Source organism: Rhinolophus sinicus, chromosome 15 (genome assembly GCF_057876585.1).
Source record: "Rhinolophus sinicus isolate RSI-liver-muscle chromosome 15, RSI-T2T, whole genome shotgun sequence".
Taxonomy (NCBI): Eukaryota; Metazoa; Chordata; class Mammalia; order Chiroptera; family Rhinolophidae; genus Rhinolophus; species Rhinolophus sinicus.
The window spans coordinates 27,235,032-27,260,006 of NC_142515.1; the positions used below are offsets into that span (position 1 = coordinate 27,235,032).

Sequence of the window (24,975 nt, forward strand, 5' to 3'; positions counted from 1 at the left end):
CTGATGGCAGTTATCAACACTACTGAATGGTGGAGATGGAGTGTCAAGAATGAAAATGGGCTTTATGATGGAGAAATTAGAATATTCAAATATTCAGAAGTAGGAAATTGCAACGCTGTAGGGGAAAAAAACAAGCAGTTCAGTTTGGCCGAAGTGAAGAACTGAGTAAAGAGGAATGGTAAGAAGTAAATTAGAAATGCAGGTTAGAATTTGTTAGGCTAGGGCATATAAATTTATTTTGCAATTTCTGCATTTGTTAATGGTGCAATTTATCCCTACCTAGATTCTAGATTAGTTTATTTCCCAGCCTTTTAGTTTGTTAGGATTATGTGCTAAGTGATGGGATGAGGAAGGATTCAAAATACACATTTATCTACAGGGGGAAGGGGACACATTTTAAACCTCAAGTGGTTGTATTATTATATCACAATTTATTTTAAGTATAATAGCAGGAAAGTATAGGCAGTATATTTTTTTAAATAGGAATTTCAACAGATGTACATTTTAGGATGATACATTTTAGCGCTTGATAGCACAGATGATCAAAATGAAAAACAGCCTCTTATCAGGGACAGAACAAATTATTTCAGCTATTGTAAAATTAACTTTGATTTAGATTTGTAATTATAACCCTCTCCCCATTCCTCAAATTCCACCCACCCTCACAACTACAAATCTTATTCTCTCATAACTTTTCTTTCAGGTCTAAATGCAAGTTTAACCCCCATATTAGCCATCAAGACTTCTTGTCTAGACTCCTTTACTGTGTCTAATTTTTCTCCATTGTCCTATTTTCTTTAGCGCAGGAGTTCTCGTGGTGGGGTCTCTGGACAGGGATCAGGAGTCTGTTATATGTTCTTTCATCGGATTTGTAAAATAGATCCCAAATTCAGAAAAAGAAGAACAAATACAGCAAGAGACTGCAATCGCCAAGTCAGGGCTGGGGCAATTTGGAGAAATCATTCAATACTTACAATAGTTGAACTACTCAGTATAGCGTAAATAACCCTCTCCCACCTCTCTAGCAAATGAATAGTAACACTGTACATCCAGGGTTGCCGGGAATTATAGCAGGAGAGAAGTATTTAGACCAACCACAAATCAAATAATTTTGTACTTATAGCATAAAAGACTATTGGTGAATTACAAATATACATATTATTTACAAATATCCACCTATATAGATCAATTATTCCTTAATGTAAAAGAAGTAACTTACCACATATAACAATGGCTAACAAGAAATTTAAAATTATGTATGGCATAAAATAAGATATAAAAGTAAATGACAATGACATACCTCCAAGCAAATTGTTTCAGGCCAATATATTAACTGAATATTGAAAATTTGCTGAAACATGACTTTAAAATCAAACTGTAGAGGCGATACTGAAGTGCAAGAAACCTGTTTATCGTTGTATAATATTTTAACAAAATATTTAAGCTTCTGAATTTTGGTTCTCCTCTTTTGTTCGTGCCTAAAAATTAAATAAACCCTTAAAGGACCTTTGAAAAGCAAAATGGATATAAAATGTTCATTTCAAAATGCACCTTAGCATGTTAAAATATGACCGTTTGAGAGGACCTATGGTATTTTTAAGACCAACAACACTTGCCAATATGTGTAAAAACCTCTCCTACCCAGTCAAATGTTTTCAAAGAGAGATATTTACTCAAAAAATAGAGAAAGAACTAAAATCAACGTTCTGTAAATCAATCAACTACTTATTTTATTAAAGTATAGCTTAAAGAGATTACAGCACTTACCCATCATAAGATGTCTTATAAAGGAGAAAACTGAGGGACTTAAAGGGTAGGGGAGCTTGAATAAAAAATTTAAAAATGTTTTCTAACTTTTAAAAGACACACACACACACACACACACACACACACACACACCAATAACATCAAGGAGGTGGCTCTAAGTCAGTAGGTTCGCTGTGTCTTATTAAAGGTCTTTGTAAGTCCCTTTAAGCTTTAGGTTGTTTACTGTTTTTCTCCAAGACATTCATTCTCTGAACCCAAAGATTAGAGAGGCAAGCTAGAGAGGTTAGTTTCCTGGGGCTTCTATGAAAACACTTGTTGGGGGAATAAATGACCCCTTGAGTGATATGAAACTCCTAGAGAGTCATTCATTCATTCCCTCAATCAACATTTATTGAATATCATTTTAGCTGCAAAGGAACTGATCTAATGATGTTTAAGACTTGATCCACTTTTTCAGAAGGGAGAAGACTGGTTGGTAGATAAGCCCTGGTTGAAATATAAAATCCACTCTGTTCTCCACACTGATCGTCCTATGGGTCCAGAATCTCCCTGCCCCCATATGAGGCCATCTTCTCTGTAACCTTCTCAGAAGGTTCAGGTACAAAAGATTACTTATTCTTCCTATCTCCCTTTTGGCCTCTTCTCACCATCTTCCCAATTACCTTTAGAGAAATATCTTACAAATAAAGTTTGCCCTTCATGTTGCCCTGTAAAAGTTGTTTTAGTAATGAGCTCATGAACCAATGATGAAAATTCATTAATTTCAGAATTACATTTATCTTCAGGAAATGTTGTTGTTTTTTTCCTTCACCTATAAACTATTTTTAATTATTATTTAAGCTCTGTGCTCCCTTCATCTCTATCTTTGACATCAGTTCTATATTATTCTTTTCTAGAGAGTTAACTATCCAATTGGACATTTTAAACGGATAATGACAGCAATGTCACATGATAGCAATAGCTTTGAACAGATATAAAGCATCATATTTCCTTTTGCCTGGACTTCCACTAAGTTTCAGCCTAGGCTTTCCAGCACAAATATCTTCCTCCTTCTCTTTTCCTCTTTACTTCCAACTTCCATTTTATGGCTCTTGTTCTCTTATCCTCATTTAGATGGTCCTTTTGTATGCGTGTCTTACATAATAAATTATCTCAGGCCCTTTTTGGAAGTAGATGTAGGACAAATAAAGAATTCCTTCACTGCTGCACTTCTCTGGTCAGACAGAGGGTAGTGATAATTGTGCCTTTGTGTCTGCTATTTTTATGTTCATTTTCATCCATTCATTCATTTGATGTATGTGAATGCTTACTGGACACCCACTGTCTTCCTACACGGTACTAAATGATGCACATTCACAATACTTAAAGATGAATTGGTACAAAGTGTCCCACGGGACACAGATGTTGAGAAGTTAGAGTTCAGTGCTCTAAGTTGACATATCCTCATTAAGGGGGTGAGATAGATCCATCAGCCTAAAGATAGGAGAAATGGGGATCTGTATGATATCTGTTTTTCTATAAAATGTCCTAGGAATAGGGAGAAAACATTATAGCTCAAGGAAGAAGTAACAAGTGGGAAGGAAAGAAGTTTGTGTCTAAGTAGAAAATTGCTAGGAGGGACCTCCCAATACAGAATACAGTGTTTTATGAAAGCAAGGGGATCTGTTAGCAAGCAAGGGTGTATAACCTTGTTTACAGTGGCTTCATAGCCCATCTATCTACACATGAACAAAAATTACTACCATAGCAAAACAAAAAACAATCATCAAATCAAACTGGTTATGTCCCACTTCAGTGATATGACCATGGTAACTTAACCTTCCATAAGCACAAATTTCTCCATCTTTAAGATGAGCATAATACCATAGACCTATGGTAGCGAATAAATGTTCAAATGTATGAAAAAAAAAAGACTTAACAAAGTGCCTGGCATATGGAACTCACTCAAGAATTCTAATATTATTAAGAACAATACAATTAATAGACAATATATAAGGAAGAAATATCCTATAGAAACACTTACAGTGAACACTTGGATAAGTTTGTTAATTCTGCAGCGAAAGAAAGTTGTGGCATCAAAGTGATTGGCTTTATTCTTTCAATATCTGTTTCTTCAAGTTCTGAAGCTAAATATGGGAGGCTCTAGAAACCAAAAAACAAATATGTAATTTACAGTAAATTCATTGCTTAGTACAATTATTCTTAAAATTAAACTTTCATTTCTTATTATTTGTAATTTTGTTAGGTAATTGTTACAAATACCAAGATTTCATATCTTACGTAACAAATATTATAACTAGTTGAATTGAATATTGTTTTGCAATATAAATACCTCCTGTTTTTCCCCATTCTTATATGCTTTTCCTTCAGTTTTCTTCTCAGTCTCACACATTTCTGACAGCTGTTGTTTTTGTTCATCAAATTTATTCATTTTAATCCTAATTAATAATAAATAGAATTATTTAAAGCAGAAATAATGGAAGTATTGGAAAGCTATAATTGTGATGGGTTGCACAACTCTGTGAATATACTAAAAACCATTGAACTGTACACTTAAATGGGTGAACTACATGGCATGCGAACTATCTCTCATTAAAGCTGGTTTAAAAATATATGATTTTTGCCTTCTGAAATAAAATATAGTGAACCTAGTATGGATATTACCTGTACAGGCTTGAGGCCAGACTACCTGTATTGAAAACCCAGACTCATTATTGACATTATGGAGTTTGGGCCAGTTACTTTTCTCATCTGAAAACTGTGTTGATATGAGGACAATATGCATTAATTGATGTAAAGTGCTCAGTCTGGAGCTTGAAGTACAACAAACACTCAATAAGTATTATTGTTTTCCTCTGATTCAGGGTAATCAATATGAACATCAATTAACTTATTGTTCTTTAATACAATGGCTCTCACACTTAATCACATTTAAATCACTAGGGAGTCTTTTTAAAACTGATGACATGAAGACCATACCTGATACCAACTGAATCAGAATAGTGGTTTTTAAAGCTCCCCCAGGTTATTTCAGTGTATAGTAAGTTAAGGGAATGGGTGCTTTAATACCCAGAGTCCCTTTTTGGGGAGATTACTGAGACAGCGATCTTGGGTTCATAGCTTCCTCCTTCCCATTCAGTAGCTCTGGGAAATGCTGAAGGTCCCAACATTACTAAATATTGTGGATTTTCCTGCTTGTATAGCTTGCTCTGTCTTTTAAAAAGTCCCTTTGACAGTTATCTGGATCCTGTTCAGGTCGGTGCCTAACGAAGAACAGAAATGAAGAAAATATAGAGGACTCTGGGTTTTCTTTGCTATTTATCACCGTGGTTTGTATTCAGTAGCCAAAAAACAATAAATCTGTAGCTAATTGCCCGGCCAGTTTCTCTAAGTTTAATGCAGTGTTGGTAACATTTCACAAGGAGAGTTTATTGCCTGAATGAGAAGAAAGGGCTATATCGTCAACTTCTTGCTATCTCATTTTGCCACCATCACCTCATAAATCTTGCTCTAGCTGAGATCAATAACCCACATGTGAGGAAATCCAATGAACATTTTTAGTCCTGGATTTAACTGATATTTCAGAAGCATTACACACTACTAACCACTCCCTCCATCTTAAAATACTCCCTTTTCTGTGCCTCTGTGGCAAAACACTCTAACTGGTGCTTCTCTGTTCCTCCTCTGGTTTCTCCTCCTGTGCCACGCCAAAGTGGTTTCTCAAGATTCAATCTTCATCTCATTCTCTTCTCTATCCCTAAGCAGTTTCACGCACAAATAGGGCCTTACTCACTATTACTATGACACAGACCTCCACATTTTTCTTTCTAGCACAAACCATTCATCCAGCTGCCAACTTAATTGTTTTATTTAGGGATATCTCAAAGCCTTATCAAATTCAAAACCAAATATATGAAGAAAAGACAACTTGAGCTTAGTGTCTAGGTCCCAGACCTTTCCTATAGGCCTGGTTTCAAGCTTATTCAGTTAGGCTTCCAAGAACCATGCTCATTGTGAGATCACAAGTGGTAAACTCAGCCAGCAGAGAGAGTTCCCAGGAGGATCTTCAAACATATGGCTTTTTTCAGTTGATCAGAATATTTTAACTTCCCAAGCTAAACGCCCCAATATAGGGTAGTTGGGGTTAGCCCTGCTGGGGCCAACCTAATTGTTAACACTGTGGGATTTGGTTCAGGAGTCTCTCTGCAGAGACAAACCCAAACCCAAACCCAAACCCAAGGCCACTGGGTAAGCTGAATGTTGAATATCAGGACGAATAAATTCACAGGGCCGCACATGGGATTGGAGTTAGACTGAGAATAAGAGTAGGTGGTGAGCAGGCAATATTAGTTGAGGGGTGCTGCTATGAAGAAGCTTATGGCATCTGTGGCTCTCCTTTTCTGCTCAGGGATTCAGAATGCATGGGTGTACCAGATTGGTTTAGAGGATCAGAGGCAAGTCAGCAAATTTACATGAATTTAGGAGTCTAAGATAAACAAAGTTTCATGCTGGGTTAGGTTCATAATGCGCCCAAAGCACTTTCTACCCTTTTTTTTTTTCAGAACGTGCCAACAGCACTTTCATTAAAAACCACTGAAACACACAAAAAATCAACAAAGTAAACATCTTTCTTAATTACCTGAAATTACACGAATCTTTTATAGTTCTGAAAAAAAACTCAGAACAATGGGTAGTGAAGAGGGAATCAGCTATTTCACTATGAGTTCACAAACCATTTCAATAACAAGTTTTTAATTTTAACTCTCTTCTCTACTAGACATGTATTTATGATTTATGTTTCACCTAGGAGTATAACTGCTGGGTCTGTTTAACTTTATAAGAAAATGCCAAACAAACTATTTTCAGTCACTGTACAATTTTGCATTCCCACCAGCAATCAATGATGGGAGTTCCTGTTGCTCAGCATTTTTGCCAGCATTTGTTAGTCTTTTTCTTTTTTTGTTTTGTTTTGGATTTTAGCCATTCTCATAGGTGTGCAGTATATCCCATCGTGGTTTTAATTTACATTTCTCTGTTGACATGAAATAGTGTTGAGCATCTTTTCATGTGTTCATTTGCCAGCTATGTACCTTTAGTGAAGTGTCTGTTCAAATCTTTTGCCCATTTTCTAATTGAGTTGTCTTATTAAGTTGTAAGAACTGTTTATATATACAAATCCTTTGTTGACTACATCAAGTAGTTGTCTAGCTTCTTGATTTTCTCCCAGTTACTATGAATTCCCAGTCACTCATGGGCAGTTCCTCAGGACAGCTACAAGAACCAAAAGAGCAGCCACTCACCTCTGAAACTGTAACTTTATTGGGGTGCTTGTAAACCCTTGCTGTTGTCTAAGGGATTTTATCTGTTTCCAAGTCTGTAATATACTGTGTAGTAGGGAGGAGTCCTTTTCCCTTTCTAAGTCATAGAGCTGTTTTGTATTACTACAACAATAATTGTAGATAAAAAATATATTGGTAGATTAGAAATAGTTAAATCATTGAAAATGGCCTGAAAGAATGTATTACACTAATTCTTCTGGGCCCCCCCCCACCCCATGATACTGTTTTCATTTTACCCACATCTTGATATAGAGATTGAAATTCCATTAATGATTCATTCCTTTATTACTTAAAGATTTTTCACTATGCAAAACTGCTCTGCTCAAATCCATATATTTGTAGATTTTCTGGACATACTGCAGTATATTTATTATACATTTTCAGATTAACAATTAGAACCATTTCTTCAAATTTAGAGATACTTTTCCTGATGGGGCAATGATCCCATTATTTGAATACTCAAGTAACATATTGTTTTAAAAGATTATTAAGTTTCTTTGTCATCCCCTTTATAGTCCTCCCTTTCATGAAGTTTAACGCCTGTCTCTACAGTGATCTCCTATTATACTTTACAACTAAGATGAACTTGGCTTTATCTTCTACATTCAGCACTCCGTAAAGCCATCTGAATGACAGCTCAAGGTTACTAGTGTTTAACAAATATCCTCAGTGTAAAAGTCAGCTTTATGCTAATTTTTAGGATTTCTCTTTTCACCTTCTTTTGGGTTTTTGCAGATTTCTTATATTTTTTGCCATTTCAGCGATATATTGATAAAAATATTTGTATTTTTATCAGACATTTTTAGTTGTTTTCATTAGAAGGGTCATTCAGGAAATGTAGTCTACCATACTGCTAGAAACACAGGCCTGTTATTGGGTGCTTAGTACATGCCAGGCCTGTGCTGGTGAAGGGATGGGGAGTTCAAAGATAAAAGACATGCTCTCTGGGTTAAAGTTTATAGATATGTAAATTAATCAATGCTATAAAATGTTAAAGGTGTTACAACAGAAGTCTACACAAGCTAGAGTGTGAGCATAAATAAGAGAATGGTAGGCAATAGTAGGGAAAGACTTCCTAGAGTATGTGATACTCAATTCAAATCAATAAACACATAATACGAAGTTATCTATTATGTGGCAAGAAATATTTCAGTTGCTGGTAACTAATATCCCAGCAGGAAAAAAGAACAAATAATTACAAATGTGATCAGAATTGTGAAAGGGGAAACGTGTTAAGTGCTATGTGAGTATAAAAGAAAGAGAATTTCATTTAATCTAATGGGCAAAGTAAGAGCCTCCTTGAGAAAGTAAGATGAAATTGAATAAAAAGTGTATGTTGACTAAGTGTCAGGCAGAAAATGATGAAAGAAACTTTTCGAAACAAGAGGCATTAAAACCAAGATATATACGCGTAAATGTTAGAGAGCATAGCCCATAGGGCCCTGGACTATAAAGCTCCAAGGCAGAGAACCCCTAACAGTAGGCTGGAGAGGTCCGCAGGAGTCAGATTATGCAGGGCTGTACAGGTCATACTAAAGATATTGACTTTTTATCTTAAAAGTAGTAGAAAGCCACTAACGTGGTTTTATTTATTTAGAAAAATCTATTTGAATAGTCAGGCTATGAGAGAAGCACCTGAAATAAGGCAGAATCACCGGGAATGGTTACTGGTTGAATATGAGGGATGAGAGGAGAAGCAAGGAGAGGGGTCACAAATGACTTGCAAGATTTCTTTCCTGGGTACCAGCTGATTGTGGATACTAGGCATCTGGTATATAGTCACTAAAGGCTGAATACATATGTACCACTCTTAGTTAATGGTATTTCATACACATGACTTTTCTAACAAAAACATTGTTTTTCAAATGTTCAAAATCTCCTCTTTGAAGCATTTCAACACAACTCTGAAATTTTTTCTGAATGGATATCTATTACATTGCTTTTTTTCTGTTTTAATAAAAGCAATGATCTCTTCAGTGACCCTCCCATACACACACACACACACACACACACACACACAGTAGTAGACCCCTATCCAAACATTGTCTCTAGACTAACTTAATAATATATCTTGTACATATGTATATGCAGACTAATTCTCAAATATATACTAACGCTTGAGATTAAAATAATACAAGTCAATTGAAAAGTATTAGTAAACTCAATAGTTTTTAATCAACATGTGTTTTTTTTAATCAATAGATCCCATGTAACGCTGACTTTTCTTTTTCCTGTATTAAAGTTTACTTGTTCTGTGTTCATTATGCCAACATCTGTTCTTTGCCTTCAACTTTATTTAACTTTATAATTTATTGTTTTGTAAATACTAATAGCTTCTATTCATTCATTCATTCATTCATTCATTCATTCAATATTTATTGAACACTCACTATATGCCAGGCCCTGTGCAAGGTATATGTCAACCTTCTCAAGTAATAGTTTTTTATATTCTTTAACTATCAAATTACTTTCACATATAGACAATTGTTACATTTTTGTGCATAGTGGAATTTTCTACTCGGTAAGTACCTCCCAATGAGCTTTTCTTCTATTGGAGATTCCTTGACACATAATTGTGTCTTGTCTTGAAATCATTTTTCTAGTTGTTTCATACTATCCTAACTTCTCTTCCCAACTAGTCCATAAGCCAATAGTTCCCAACCTGTACACTATGTTTTTTACAGGGGTCCTTAAATCTATATGCTCTCTAAACATTGTCTTTAGACTGAATTAATAATACATCTTGTACATGTGTTTATGTAGATTAATTCTTAAATATATACAAACGCTTGAGATTAATATAATACAAGTCAATTGAAAAGTATTGGTAAACTCAGAGTTTTTAATCAACATGTGTTTTTTTTAATCAATGGATATTAAAACTATAACCACTTTAATGTGACATTTCTGTGAAATATTTTTACACACAAAAAAAAATGGATCTTAAGGGAAGGTTGGAACCATTTCTGTAAATGCCTAAAGAGTAGGAATCTTGTCTTTTTCTTATTTTATATTTTCTATAGCAAGTATAGTACTCTGTCTAAAGAAGTTGCTTAGTAAATGCTTGATGGGCACATGAATGGCTCAAAGCCTACCTTATCTGCCAATAATAATCTTGTAAAGATTTTCTGGTCAGCTGGCTTATTTCCAAATTATCATTTGCCAACTTGGTAGCACGTGTCAGTGCTTTAAGCTACAACAAAGAAAAGAGATTTTTTTTTGTACATTTCTTTCATCTGTTACCATTATTCTAATTCACCTGTAGAAGCACAAGTGTATAGCTTTTTGTGTATTACTGTCTTGTCTTCCAAAATATGTTTCTTATACGCACCTTGGGGCAGAACTGAGAAGAGCCTCAATAAGATATAAACAATAAGAACCTCTATCTAAGATATAAACATTATACCTTAAACCTTCTTAGATAATCAGTTCATCAGCTAATATAGAGATACGCCAATAAATCATGATGGCATATTGAGCACAGGAATCTACCTTCTTCCACCTAAAATCCCATGGTTACACAAAAGATATGTTTGTTTTTATCCACTTCCATCATCACATCCGTATCTATGTAAGTATATTTGTAATTATACCTATATTTCTCAATAAAAAAAGCATAGTAGAAAAAAAGACAATCAATAGAACAAAATATACTGAGGAAAGTATAAAACAGAGAAATATCCACAGAGAATACCCACAAAGAAATAAAACCGGAGGAAACTATACTCTACAACATGTGCAGAGAAATCTGTTATAGTTAGGGGCAGTTTGTAGAAACTCCAAGACTAGAGTCAATTGATAAAAACTTTTACTGGAAGACAAAAGAGAGGACCTCAACAAATGGGAAGATATATTCCTGGATGAGGAAACCCAATTTTCATAAAGATAAATTTGTTTCAAAATTAATATATTAATATAATCCAATCACAATAAAAATGGTAATGGATTTTTAAAACAGAGCTTGACAAGCTAATTCTAAGATTCATATGAAAGACCAAATCTTCAAAGTAGTTTTGGATTTCCTTGGATAAATACCCAGAAGTGGGATTACTGGGTCCTTGTCTCTTGTTACAGCCTTTGTTTTAAAGTTTATTTTGTCTGGTATAAGTATTCCTACCCTAGTTTTTTGTTTCTGTTTCCATTTTCATAAAATATCTTTCTCCATCCCTTTACTTTCAGTCTGTATGTGTCTTTCGATCTGAAGTGAGTCTCTTGTAGGCAGCACATGTAAGGGTCATGTTTTCTTATTCAGCCACCTTATCTCTTGATCGGAGCAGTTAATCCATTTAAAGTAATTGCTGATAGATATGTAGTTATTGCCATTTTATTATTCATATTTTTAACCTATTTTTTTTTCTCTTCTTAAAGAAGTCCCTCCAACATTTCTTGTAATACTGGTTTGGTGCTGATAAACTCCTTTAGCTTTTTGTCTGGGAAGCTCAACTGTCCTTCAATTCTAAATGATACCTTATTCTTGATTATAAGCCCTTGGTTTTCATCACTTTGAATATTTCTTTGCAATCCCTTCTGGCCTGCAAAGTGTGTGTTGAGAAATCAGCTGAGAGTCTTTTTTTTTTCCCCAATTTTTTTTAAACTGGGGAATATTGGGGAACAGAGTGTTTCTCCAGGGCCCATCAGCTCCAAGTCATTGTCTTTCAATCTAATTGTGGAGGGCGCAGCTCAGCTTCAAGTCCAGTTGTCGTTTTCAATCTTAGCTATAAGGAGCGCAGCCCACCGTCCCATGTGGGAATTGAACCAGCAACCTTGTTGAGAGCTTGTGTTCTAACCAACTGAGCTATCGGGCCGCCCCTCAGCTGATAGTCTTATGGGAGCTCCCTTGTAGGTAACTATTTTTCTCTTGTTGCATTTAAGATTCTTTATCTTTAAGCTTTAGCATTTTAATTATGATGTGTCTTGATGTGGGCCTCTTCGGGTGCATCGTGTTTGGAATTCTCTGTGTTTCCTGGGCTTGTATGTCTATTTCCTTCTCTAGGTTAGGGAATTTTTCCCTGATTAGTTCTTCAAACAAGTTTTCAATTCCTTGCTCTCTCTCTCTCCCCCCGTCCCTACCCAGCACCACAATGATGCGAATATTGGTATGCTTAATGCTGTCCCAGAGGCCCCATAAACCATCCTAATTTTTTTGGATTCTTTTTTCTTTTTGCTGTTCTGATTGTTTTCTGCTACCTTATCCTCTAAATTGCTGATTTGATCCTCTTCTGTTGAGTCCCTCTAAAATATTCATTTCAATTATTGTATTCTTCACTTCTGACTTTTTAAATGCTTTACTTTTTTTTGTTTTCTCCTTCCATTTTCATGCTTCCCACCTCTTTGTTGAAGTTCTCCTTGAGATCATTGTGCATCCTTATTACCAGCATTTTGAACTCTGCATCTGGTAGATTGCTTGTCTCCATTTTGTTTAGTTCTTTTACTGGAGCTTTATTCTGTTCTTTCATTTGGGACATGTTTGTCTCCCCATTTTGGCTGCCCCGTGTTTGTTTCTATGTATTAGGTAGGGCTGCTATGTCTCTCAGTCTTAATAGAGTGGACTTATGTAGTAGGTGTCTTATGGGGCCTAGTAGCACAGCCTCCCTGGTCACCTGAGCTGGGTGCTCCAGATGTGTCATTTGTGTGGATTGTGTGTGCTCTCCTCTTGTTGTTGAGCCTTGGTTACTATTTGCACGTCAGTGGGAGGCATTGACCCTCGGGCTGATAGGTTGTGACTGTAGTCACTGGCTGTGACTACAGTGGAGAAGCTGTTTTGCAGGGGCTGACCCTATACTGCAGGATTCAAATTAGTGGGGCTCTGGTGCCTGCCCAGTCTGCCCATTGGCTGTTTTGCCCATGAAAACAGCTGGGTGGTGCTCCAGCTTGGTCCAAAGCTGGCCACTGAACATGTTGGCCCCGGGGCCTCCTGGGAGGGGCCCTGCTATAGGCCAAGCTCAGCGGCAACCAGTGCCCGACCCAGGGCCACCTGGCATAAACCAAAAAGCAATCCACAAATGGAGGTCATCCATGCTGGGCATGGAGGTGCCTGGGAGAGGCCAAGCCCCCAACCAAGGCTGGTTGCTGCTAGTGCCAGGATTGGGGCAGCTTAGCAAGAGGTACAGGGCATGCTGAGGCCAGATGCTACCTGTTTGGGGTTTGTTAATCTTTGAGAGATTTTAGGACAGTCCACAGCATAAGCCAAAATGGGCTGTTTTTATGGGAAAGGCACTAGAAGTGGCTTGGGTGGGCCGACGAGTTGGGTGGGGCAGGATCTCAGAGAACCACCAGGGCAGGGAAAACAATGTTAACCAGGTTGATAGAGACTCAGATGTGGTGGCTGCCTGCATCTGCACACTGGGAGGGAGGACACAACAAAGGAACAATGGCTTCTGCCAGCACTTGTATCTGGGAGAAAGCTGCCCATCCAGCCCTTGCTCTGAATACAGACAATTCAGTTCCTCACTGTATGTCCCTGGCACCTTTCGAGCTGCTGCCCCAGAGATGGAGCTCAGAGCAAGTCGGTTAGGAAGTAAGTCTGTGTTTGGGTCCTTTAGGAGGAATGCCTGAGACTCCAACAGCCCTCTGTCTCACTCAGCCATAATCTCCACTTGTTTTTACAGCCAGAAGTTGTGGGGACTTCTCTTCCTGGCACTAGAACCCTGGGCTGGGGACGTGGTGTGGGGCTGGAACCCTTTGCTCCTCCAGGAGGACATCTGCACCCAAGATATCCCTCCTGATTTTAACTGCCACACACAGGTGTGGATCCAGCCCCTTTTGCATCTCTGACTCTTCTACCAGGCTTGATGTGGCTTCTTCCATATGTCTTAGTTATAGGATCTCAGTTCAGCTAGACTTCAGGTGATTTCCAATGATGTTTGTTCTGTAGTACAGTTGTAATTTTGATGTGGTCATGAGAGGAAGGAAGCATAGCATTTACTCTGTTTCCCTGAAAATATGACCTAGCCGGACAATCAGTTCTAATGCGTCTTTTGGAGCAAAAGTTAATATAAGATCCGGTCTTATTTTACTATATACTGTATAAGATCAGGTCTTATATTGTAGTAAAATAAGACCAGGTCTTATATTAAGTTTTGCTTTAAAAGATGCATTAGAGCTTATTGTCCGGCTAGGTCTTATTTTGGGGAAAACATGGTACCTACTCTGCCATCTTGACTGGTACCTCAAGATCGCTAATGTTTTTATCAAAATATTCTATTATAAGACTTAAAACAGCCATGTGGCTCTTGTAAATAGTAATCATTTCAAATATTCTTTCTGAGTCATAGGATGAAGAATAACGCTCACAGTAAATGATTTGTAAGTGCTAAATATCCTGCAGAATATCTTTGAGGCTGCTTCCCTGGCCAAATTCTACAGTTTCTTTTCAGAAAAACTGAAATCAACCATTGTTCTAATTGGTTAAGTATTTAAAGTGCTAAGGAAAAATGTTCTATGATAACTTGCTCTGTACAATGAAGTTTGCTTACTCTTTCAATATTAAATATTCAGCCCAATAATATAATGAAGCCATTCTCACCTTTTCCAAAAGCAGTTGAGATAAATTCTGTTGCTGCCTGTCTTGAAAACACTCATAAAGTTGGAGCAGCCTAGCACATAATACTTGTTCTTCACTGAAGAGAGGATGATGGCTAAATTGCAAACCCACAATGTTGAGATCTAATTGGTACATTTCTCTTTGACCTTCCGTTTTCTTCCCAATAGAACTTTTTAGATCAGATTTCACTGCCTTTTAAAGAAAATATGCACACAAAATTAATTTGATTCTGTTTCTTTTAAAAGTACAAGTAACTTTTCCTTATAAAAGTAACATATTAATTTTAAGAAAGTTAACAGGTATAGAAAGGCAAAAAGCAACTTGGTTCTTCTTCCTTGAAGTTATTATGGCCCTTGATTTCATATATTTATATGACATCATTGTAATTGTCTTGCTAGAAATTGTCATCTACCTTACTATTGTGTGCTCGTAGAGGTTGGACTATCAAGTTGTAAGCCCCCAGATAATTTCCCATAGGAACAGTATGACAAATGGTGTTTAGAACTGTTGAGTCAATAGTTCAATTACATGATGATATAATAGTCAGCTGTGGGCCAGAGTTAAACCCTTACTAAAACGTTTTTCTGAGGTGAGTATGTTGGTAATCCTTGGAAAATTCCTAGGAGAGGCCTGGACCTTTTAAGCAAATGCTACCTCATAAGGAGTAAATCTTTCTTTATTCCTGAGACTATCTCCATTTGGATACCAGATTGCCCCTAAATTAGTTGAAGTCTGTAGGCTTTAGATTATATGTAAAATGATTCAACTACGTTTTAATACACTACTTTGAATTTAAGCACATATATCTGCATATGCGTGTGATTGGTTTTTAGTGATATAATTTGAGAGGACTAGTAGGTTACTTCGCATGTATAGCCTAATTCACGAATACTTAGCCATTCCCAATAAAAGCCATGGCTGCATCCACCTAAAAAGAAGAGCAGGAGCCCTCTCTCTGGATCAGTCTGGTGTAATAGGAGAGGCTCTCCAGTCTGTGCCATTGTTTTTACACCTGCTGTTACATTGAAACAATTGCTGTCCCACCCCTGACCTGGTGTGGCAGATCCAGTGCTTTTCAAGGACTGTATGTCATCAGTATGATGTCTATATCTCTCCTCTCTACTCTCTCCGAGCTAGGAATCCTCCCCTTTTTCCTCACTGGGTTGAGGGGAGGCAAGAGAACAGCTATAAAGGTTTTTTGTTTTGTTTTATCCTTATCTTGTCTCTATTCTCTACGTAAGGGCCAACTCAGAGGAGAAAACCTGCTCTTAATCCTACCTATAAGATTTAGTTAATTGGTAGGAAATTGGTCAAACTAAACCACCAAGGAAATAAACAACCAAACTGTAAATGAAATTTTGGAAATTAAAGTGGCTAAGTTAGAGATACCTGTCTTGTTAAGCAGATTCAGCACTGGTTGCATAACTGTGTTGCTTACTTTCTTTGGGTTTCTATTGGAGCGACATAAGCCTCTGCCCTTGGTCCTGTCCGACTGACTGTGGTGCTCAGAAGCTAGAGAAAAGTATTTGAGATGGTGGAATATCTAACAGCAGTCAAAGGAATGAGTTTAGAACGGAGAGCTGAAGCTAAAAGTAGAAGTGACCTTAGGCTTCCAATATTTGAAGAGCAGTCACATAAATAAAGTACTTCATGAGTTTCTTATGACCATGAAGGTCAAATGAGTAATAGTGATCCTGGAGACAGATTTTAATTCAACACACAATACAATGAATAATTAGAACTGGCTAATACTGGAATGCATTTTCTTGGGAGGTGGTATGCTCCATGACACTGGTGATTAAGTGAACATCTATAACTAGATAATCATGTTAGAACAAAAGCACAAAGATCTCGGCAACAATGAATCAAAGCTTGATAAAAGCACAAAAATATTCAAGCCGATGACATGTGTAAAATCTCGGCAAATGTATAAGAAGAGTGCTGGAAGGAGTAAAGGGCATAGTCAAACGTCAGGCAAAACTAGTTAGCAAATAACAAGCAAATAAGACCCGGGGGAGTAGAGCTACAGACAACAGGGTATTGAAGTACTTGGCAGAGGCAGCAGCAAAGAGAGGACTTTGATAATCAGGCAGCTATTATCTCTCCTTCACTGGGTTGAGGGGAAAAACCCCAAATAAGCATTGCCTCCAAAGCTGGGCTGGGCAGAATAAAAAATGTAGAGAAGATAGTAGGGAAAAGCAGGCAGAGGCATTTCTCTGACATAATCTCCAGAATATTACCTGCCTTAACAGACTACAGAATGAATTTTAATATTCAGTTTGGATGCTTGGTAAAGTGATATATACATTTATTCCCAACTGTAAGAGTCCATCAAATACTGAAATTGCGCTTGGATGATGCACTGGAGGGAAAAGCTACTTGTTCAGCCTAGTGGTTTCCAACTTGTGATTCTGGATGTTTACAAAGGTTAATCTGGATGGTGGTTAATATTTCTCCCAAAATTGTATATTTTTCATTTACTTGTTATCATCTCTTTGTTAATTCATTCATTCAAGTACTCACTCATTCAACAAACTTCCATTGTTTCAAGAACCTCTCACCCCAAGAGCAAAGGTCTCTGATAATTATGTTAAAATATTTGTGTTATATCTTGAGATAAATAAAAATAATCCTATGTCCTGCTATCTATAGATAATTATCAACTTTGATATATTTTCCAGTCTTTTTAGCTATATACACATATATGTATGTGTACTTGTCCATGCATTGATAAATTCATTATTTTTATAAAATTAGATCATATATAATTTTTCATTCTGCTTTTATTCACTTCATTTTATTTTGAGAATTTCTCTATAGCATTATATATATTCCTCAAAACATAATTTTAATGGCTATTTAACATTTCATAATAGTTTTACCACTATATTACTAGACTTTGGAAGGTGAATTAACACCATGAAAATATAAGTTATAATTGATATTACAAGAATTCTAACAATAATTACAAATAAGCTGTTGTTGGTTACCTTCCTGTATATGGTCTTTAGTGCTGGATTTAAAGATTCCTTGTCTACATTTAGTCTGAAATTCCATGAATGTCTAACAGGTGAAGGTAATGACTTTATTTCAGCACTTTGTTCAAACCAAAACATTCCCTATCAAAAATATTTATAGAAACATAGTAATTAAAGATTACATCGAAAACAAGTATCACATACTATCAGTGAGAGGTTTGTTAGCTGGTGAACTTGCCTCTTCTAGTTTAAGCAGGCGATTTTCCATTTTGTTGCAGGTCTTTTTATATATTTCTGGCTTTCTCTGAATATAGAATCCTTCATCTTCTAAAAAGCGTGGTATCATATCTTTTGGCAGTTTACGCTGGTTGATCACTTAATAACAAAACCTATATGTTACTTTAAAGTCCAAGATATTAAACTGGTATTGAGCAAACAAGAAGCAAAAGGGAACTATCATGTACCCTACCACTAAGGTATAGCAGAAAGTCTAAACACATATACACACACACATAATGAATGAGTTCTTTTAACGAATTCCCTTAAACTCAGAGAAGCTATGAAGAACAAATATAGAAAACATTATATAATTCTAGATCAGTACTTTTTATCTATCCAGTATTACAGAGAAGCTAATCTCCTTTAATATGATTCATTAATGACTTGAATATTTTATTATAAAATAACTTTACCTGGAGAACTACTTGGCACAAAAATATTTGCCTGTTGTTTTTTAATTTGTTCTTGACCGTCTTCGTATTCAGCAGCTTTTATTTCAAGTAAATCTGGAAAAATTACTTCTTCCATACAATCTTCATCTTGGCCTTCAGCAGAATTTTGTAAATTATCGCCAAGTGAAATATGTTTGGGATAACTATCATCTACTGATCTCTGTTGAATACCAAAAAGAAAAATAAGTATCATGTTGGTCTCCAGTGATTAATATACATATAAATGAAATGTACTGGAACCTGGCTGTGAATTGTCTTCCTGATCCATGCGATCCAGGTCAAGATCAAGTTGAAACAGTGTTATAATGAAATTTCATTGAATGTAAAGGAACTCACTTAAGGCTTGATATTATACAATATGATTTTTCTACAGTCCTTCCTTGCAATTCTCAATGAAAGACAACTGAAATAGAATTATAATTCAAGCCTCTCCTCTCCTCTGGAAAATGATCCGAAATATTGGACTATAATATTTCAATTACTGAGAATTCACAGTGTAGGGCAAAGTCCAGTGACATCGGGTCATATGGTCTTAAAACCTTTTTTTTTTTTTTTCACCATTCAGAAAGCAGTAGTACTTAAAGTGATTGTGGAGCAGCCATGCTGTTCTCTGGATGGTATTTAAGGAAAAAAAAGAAAGAAAAGATTCAACATAAAAGTCTATGGCAGAGTTACTATAGTGAAATTCTAAAATATGCTATATGTAAAAGTTACAAACAATCTGAATATTGAAACAGATATGTTACTAAATATTAAAATGCATATTTTAATATCATGATCAGAAATTTCATGAGTCTCTTCACACACAAAAAAAATCAAGAATTTATTTTGGATGACTTTATTGTCTAATTTGAAATCCATCTATATAGAAAGAGAGAAGGAAACAGAGTGTGTGAATCATGCAAATAAAAAATCCCTCAATTCTTAAAAACATATATTTAGGGGTAAATAATTAAATAAAAAGAATTAATCACAGAATTCCTTTGAATAGGGAAATTTACATGACCTTGATCAAAGGTCAAAATTAACATAGTTAAGCATTAGGTACGTTCATATCAAGTCATCATATCATCATACCCTTTCTCCTACAGGTCATGAAATCAAGAAAATATTTTATATCCATAAATCTTTATGGTATCCTTTTCAGAATTCAAACAAGGTATGGCACTGACATCTAGAAGAAAGATCTGGGGGATCTCCACACAGGAGATTTCTTTGAAGACTCCAGTCACAGACAAAAGGGGCTGTTTGTCCCAGCTGGAGCTCCCATGATCAATTTTCCTTTATAGCACCCCTGGTGTGGGCCAAGGCTTTCAACTTGCCTTCAGAGCTAAGGTCTGCCTTGATGGATGAGTATGTCAGGAGGCTCTCATGTCAAACCCAAGCCTTTTTGAATGACCACGTAGATCTCTTCTGAGAACCCTACCCTATTCAATTTGCCTATATTTTTAGCCTAAGGCAAACTGTGATCTCAACCAATATAAGCCCCATCTGACCAACTATTTCTCACTTAATCTAAGGCTAGCTGCTATTCCAGATCACCTTCTTGGTCTTTACTGTGCAGCTGACAGCAGAGCTTGTTGTGTGACAAGGAGCATGTGGTCAGAAGGCATTCACCGTACCCTCCCTGCATAAGTCTGGATGAACACACCTGAGTATGGTGTGGTAAAAAAGAGAGAACCCCCCTTCTCATAGAAACATGCCTTGTTAATTGTGGTGTGATAAGCACAATTGTCTGAAAGTAATCTTGGGCCTCACTCTGCGTTGCTCAGACAACGTATTTGGGACAGGACTCCCCTTTCTCTCAGTAGGGAGGGGCTACAGTCAAACGCCTCCCATAAAACAGTAGCTTTCTCCTCCCTGTGATGAGGACAGTAGTTTCCTATGGGCCCAAAGTCACCACGTGCAAGGCACACGGCTTTTCCAAACAACTCTATAAACAACCTGCATCTACACGGGGACCTTCCTCATACTCAGGGAGCTTTTTTCTCCTACTGACCTGTTTTCTCTCAGCCCTGCCCTCTGAGAACGAAAAGCAGCCATAACCACAGCACTCGACCCTGGTGTAGTGCAGGGTGGACCTTCTCGTTTTCCCAGAAAAGTTCATTTCTTAGTCCCTTATCATGAGACTCTGGGAGGTTGGATGACTTGGCAGAGCATGCACATTTGACAACTCACTTATTCAGTATTCATTCAAATATTCATTGAGTGTCTTACGTGTTCCAGGAAGAAAACAGACATAGATATATGTGCTGGGTGGTGGTGTTATAATAAAAAATCAAGTAAGGGGACAGAGAATGTTGGCTGGGATGGGTGGGTTGGGGGGTGCTATTTTAGATAGGATTGTCAGGCACAGTACCTTTTATAATGTATCATTTGAACACAGACCCAGGGTAGTGAGGGAGAGAGCATGAGGATAGGGGAGTGGCTTTCTAGACAGATAAAAGGTACAAAGTCTCTGAGGCAGGAGCATGCTGTGAGGAACAGGAAGGCCAGTGAGGTTGGGTGGGAGAAGGGAAATGTAGGCCTTGGAGGGTCCTGGGAGGACTTTAGCTTTTATTTTGAGTGAGACAGGAAACCATTAGAAGGGGTTAGCAAAAGAATGGCCTGTGTTAGATTTTAACAGGACCACTCTGACTACTGTGTGGCATAGAAAGTGGAATGTTGGGGCAAGAGTGAAACAGAGGGAGACTATGGCAATGACCCAGATGAGAGGTTATGGTGGCTTAGACTAGGCTTGCACCAGTGGTGGTGGTGAAATGTGGATCGGATTCTTGAATACTCGAAAGTTGAACCAACAGGATTTGTGGTTAATTGGATATGAGGCATGTGAGTAAAAGAGGATCCAAGGATAACACCAAGGTTTGGGTGAGCAACCAGAAAAATGGAACTGGCATACTGATTCTATTTATATGAACGTCTGTGTGTGCTGGCTGGCGTAAGCAAAGAGAAAGGTATGAAAAATGGTAACAGTGGTTTATATTGGGGCAATGGGATTTCACATGATTTTTATTTTCTTCCTCAGGGTTTTCTGCATGAATTTTTTAAATAATGTATACACTTTGTTTAAAGTTTTAAAAGATAAAGCCCCTTTTTGGGAAAAAAACAACAAAGAAGGAATGAAAGGACTTGAGCAGGATGCAAAGAAAGGGGAATGGCAGACACTGGGAAGTAAGCAGGAAGGCAAATGGAGGGTCCAAGAGGGACTCAAAGGAGGATCTGAGGAATTTGGAAATAATTAAGAGGTGTCCAAAGATAGAACTCTGGGGAATAGGAGGTACTGGGAGAGGGGACCCAAGGAAACTGTGGAGAGATCTGAAGGTCGAGAGGAATTGGAGAATCTAGAGGAACACGAGCAGATAGTGCATCCAGTGAGGGAGACTGACAAACCAGGAGGACATGGGAAAAGACTAGTGAGACTGACTGGTACTGGAGGAAAGGCCAACCAGGGAACAACAAGGGGCCGAGGAGTCTGAGAAGAACTGGGAAGAAGTGACAGAAATTGGAAGGCTCTGGGATGGGACCAGGAGGAATGAACAATAGGGACTCCATGGAGAGTAATGAAGATTATGAAGAACAACGTGGGGTACTTGGACAGAAAGAACAAAAGGAAAAGAAAACACGGCTTTGGAGCTGACAGACTATACTGCTCAGCTCTGTCAATGTTTAACTCTCTGTACCTCAGTTTCCTCACCTATAAAAAGAGATGATAATAATGCCTGCCTCACAGGATTACTATAAGGATTGAATGATACAATCCACATTAAAAATTTAGTATGTCATTGGGTATCCAGTAAGCACTCAATAAATGTTAGGAATTATTCTGAACAGATTCTCAATTCAAAGAGAAGAGGAGACTCAAAAATAAAAATTTCATCTCATCCAAGTATTTCATTCTTTGCCTTTAATAAAGAGTTCTTTTTCCAGAGAATGAAGGAAGAAGGGAAACAAATCCAACCTGCTCTGAAGACTGGCCCCAAACTGAGCCTTCTTCACCACTCAGAGTGAAAAATGAAAGGCCTGCATCCAATGAGACGTCAGTCTGTGGGTTAAACAATGGTAAACCAGTATTCAGTGTTGAAATGAATACTTTTTCTGCTTCTTAGTGAAAGAAAAACTTTTCTGTAACATGGTAAATAGTAACGGTTATCTTATTCATGAGCAAGGAGCAGTGAGAGAGACAAAATCAAGTTATATTTAACTTGAGGTCTGGTTCATGAATTTTTTGTTTTTATGGTTCTGGTAACTGCAATAAAAAACAGAACACAGTCCAAACTTCTCCATCTTCCCCAAATATCTCTTCATTTTAGTCAGAGTATTAAGAATATTGCCTTACAGTTTGATCAAAATGTGGGCTCAGGGCAAATTCTTTTTCTCTCTCTCCATTTTCAGAGTGCACTCATGTACGTGTGTGCTCGCACACAAGAACCACCCCATCCTCTCTACAGTCTTTTGTGGAGAGAGAGGTAGTTAAAAGTATTAAGGTGACATATTCTTAGTTATAAAATTGCTGATAAATAAGTTCTCATTTTTTCAATACTATAAAACCTGAATCTTTTCAATGTAAAGCACTTATGACTTCTTTCTCACACATATATTAAAAGGAACTGTTTTTAGGGAGGTTTGAGAGTGGACTTAATTCTCTAAAAAAAAGTAAAATTCATAGTCATCAGGAGTCAAAAATTAAAAAATATATATAAACTATGAAGCTTATCTTACATCCTATTTGTATCAAGCTGTCTACAATTGGATTATAGACTTGACTGCGTAATTTTATAAATTTACTAAAAATCATTGTATCATATACTTCAAATGGGTGAATTTTTGCTATATAAAGTATACCACAATAAAGCTGTTTTTAACAGTAAAAAAAAGTTATTCACCTTAGACCATTGATATATCCTATTATCAGTGAGCAGATGAGTTGAAGACTTTTCACTTTGATTAATCTGAAATATAGCATAAAATAAATGGTATAGAAAAATCTCACCTTCACAGATATAGATATAATTGTGCTCAAAAGTTTTTTTGTTCAAACTGGATAAAAACCAAGACTGATCAATGTTTTCCTTTTAAAAAGTGTACATATATTTTCCCCTGAGATGGCATATATAGTTACCATGACCAAATCACTTAATTTTGCTTGGCTTTAGGTTTGGGGGAAAAGAACTTGAGGTTTTAGATTTAAGGAGCTATATTAAGACTGAATTTTGGCTTTTTTTTTTTTTTTTTTTTGGTAACAATGAAAAATTAATTTGATACATGTTGCATTTAAACAGTAAATTTGAAAACAGGAAAGAAAAAAGTAAGCATTACCTTAGCATTTTTTAGCTTTTCTCTTACTTTGCCTTTCAACGTTTTTAGTCTGTTTTGATTTTCTTCTGCATTTAAGTCTGTCATAAAGCCAACATAATATAGAGTTCGTGACATTATAGTTAAACAGCAATAGCAGCAAAAGTACTTATTAAATAGTTAAATTCATGCATTTTTAAGAATCATGACAAATATGAAGACTGGGCCATTGGCCATGAGACCTTAGAACCTAAGACAAATGAGTGTCCCTTGCCCTTTTTCCATCTGGTTATGGTCAGGACTGAATTTCGTTTCTTTTTGTCACTTTTTCCCTACCCTGTGTATCCTCAGCTTTTGGCTAGAGTCCTTTTTAATAGTCAGGCAAAAAACAAAACAAAAACACAAACTCAGAAAAGCAAACCTTTATCATTTTCCTTTTGGGAAAAAATTCCATGAGAAAATCATATTCTATTACGACTGCTCTACAGAACATACAGATATTAAAGCCAGGTTACTTCAACTTAATTAAACTGGAGAGAAAGGAATCTGAAAGGAAAAAAGGTAAGTCTACAGGTACCCATTTCAACTACTTATGTCAGTTTTGTAAAATTTGCTGACCTCTACTTCTGCCAGCTCTTAGAGGAAATGAAACAGTCCTGTGGGTATAAAGAAGACTCGAGCTGTTGCATGCACTCCAGGCCATGTGTTATTTTTGTGCTCATCCACCAGATGGACTGAGAAAGACAAAGGTTGTGCAGTCCCAGGCACAGTAGAAAACGGAGGACCTTTTGGTCATTTTGCCTTGCATTTTTCTTTCCCTTCTCTGAGTACTTAAAGGTTGCATAAGGGATGGTGGAAATAAAGGGTAAGTATAAAGCTAAATCACGATAGGTCATTAGAATCTTCACTCTTTTTTTTTTCTGTTGGGGTACGTTGGAGTACAGTATGTTTCTCAGGGCCCGTCAGCTCCAAGTCAAGTTGTTGTCCTTCAATTTAGTTGTGGAGGGCGTAGCTCAGCTCCAAGTCTAGTCGCCATTTTCAATCTTTAGTTGCAGGGGGCACAGCCCACCATCCCATGCGGGAATTGAACCAGTAACCATGTTGTTAAGAGCTTGTGCTCTAACCAACTGAGCCATCTAGCTGCTCCTAGAATCTTCATTCTTAACTGCAGTATTCCTTGGTATAATTTAAAAATTATTAGTTGGTTTTTTTAATACTCTACTCCCAGAACTTAGAATGGCAAGTGGCACATAGTAGGTGCTCAATAATAATGAATGAACCAGGGTTCAACCATTATTTATGTATTTTTCTCCCTGAGATCTAGA

General features: G+C 36.9%; 1 protein-coding gene across 1 annotated transcript in view; it reads right to left on the bottom strand.

Annotated features, from left to right (window-relative positions):
* Positions 1-24,975, bottom strand: part of CC2D2B (coiled-coil and C2 domain containing 2B) — an 89,105-nt gene that overhangs the window by 57,791 nt on the left and 6,339 nt on the right. Inside the window, exons 3-14 of the mRNA XM_088791915.1 lie at positions 23,675-23,751; positions 23,242-23,307; positions 22,317-22,400; positions 18,320-18,518; positions 17,866-18,002; positions 17,640-17,768; positions 14,632-14,841; positions 10,202-10,299; positions 7,068-7,208; positions 4,100-4,205; positions 3,791-3,909; positions 1,301-1,478 (exon numbers count right to left, since the gene is read on the bottom strand). Coding sequence (XP_088648041.1) covers positions 1,301-1,478; positions 3,791-3,909; positions 4,100-4,205; positions 7,068-7,208; positions 10,202-10,299; positions 14,632-14,841; positions 17,640-17,768; positions 17,866-18,002; positions 18,320-18,518; positions 22,317-22,400; positions 23,242-23,307; positions 23,675-23,751 — 1,544 coding nt within the window. The remainder of the gene's footprint in view (positions 1-1,300; positions 1,479-3,790; positions 3,910-4,099; positions 4,206-7,067; positions 7,209-10,201; positions 10,300-14,631; positions 14,842-17,639; positions 17,769-17,865; positions 18,003-18,319; positions 18,519-22,316; positions 22,401-23,241; positions 23,308-23,674; positions 23,752-24,975) is intronic.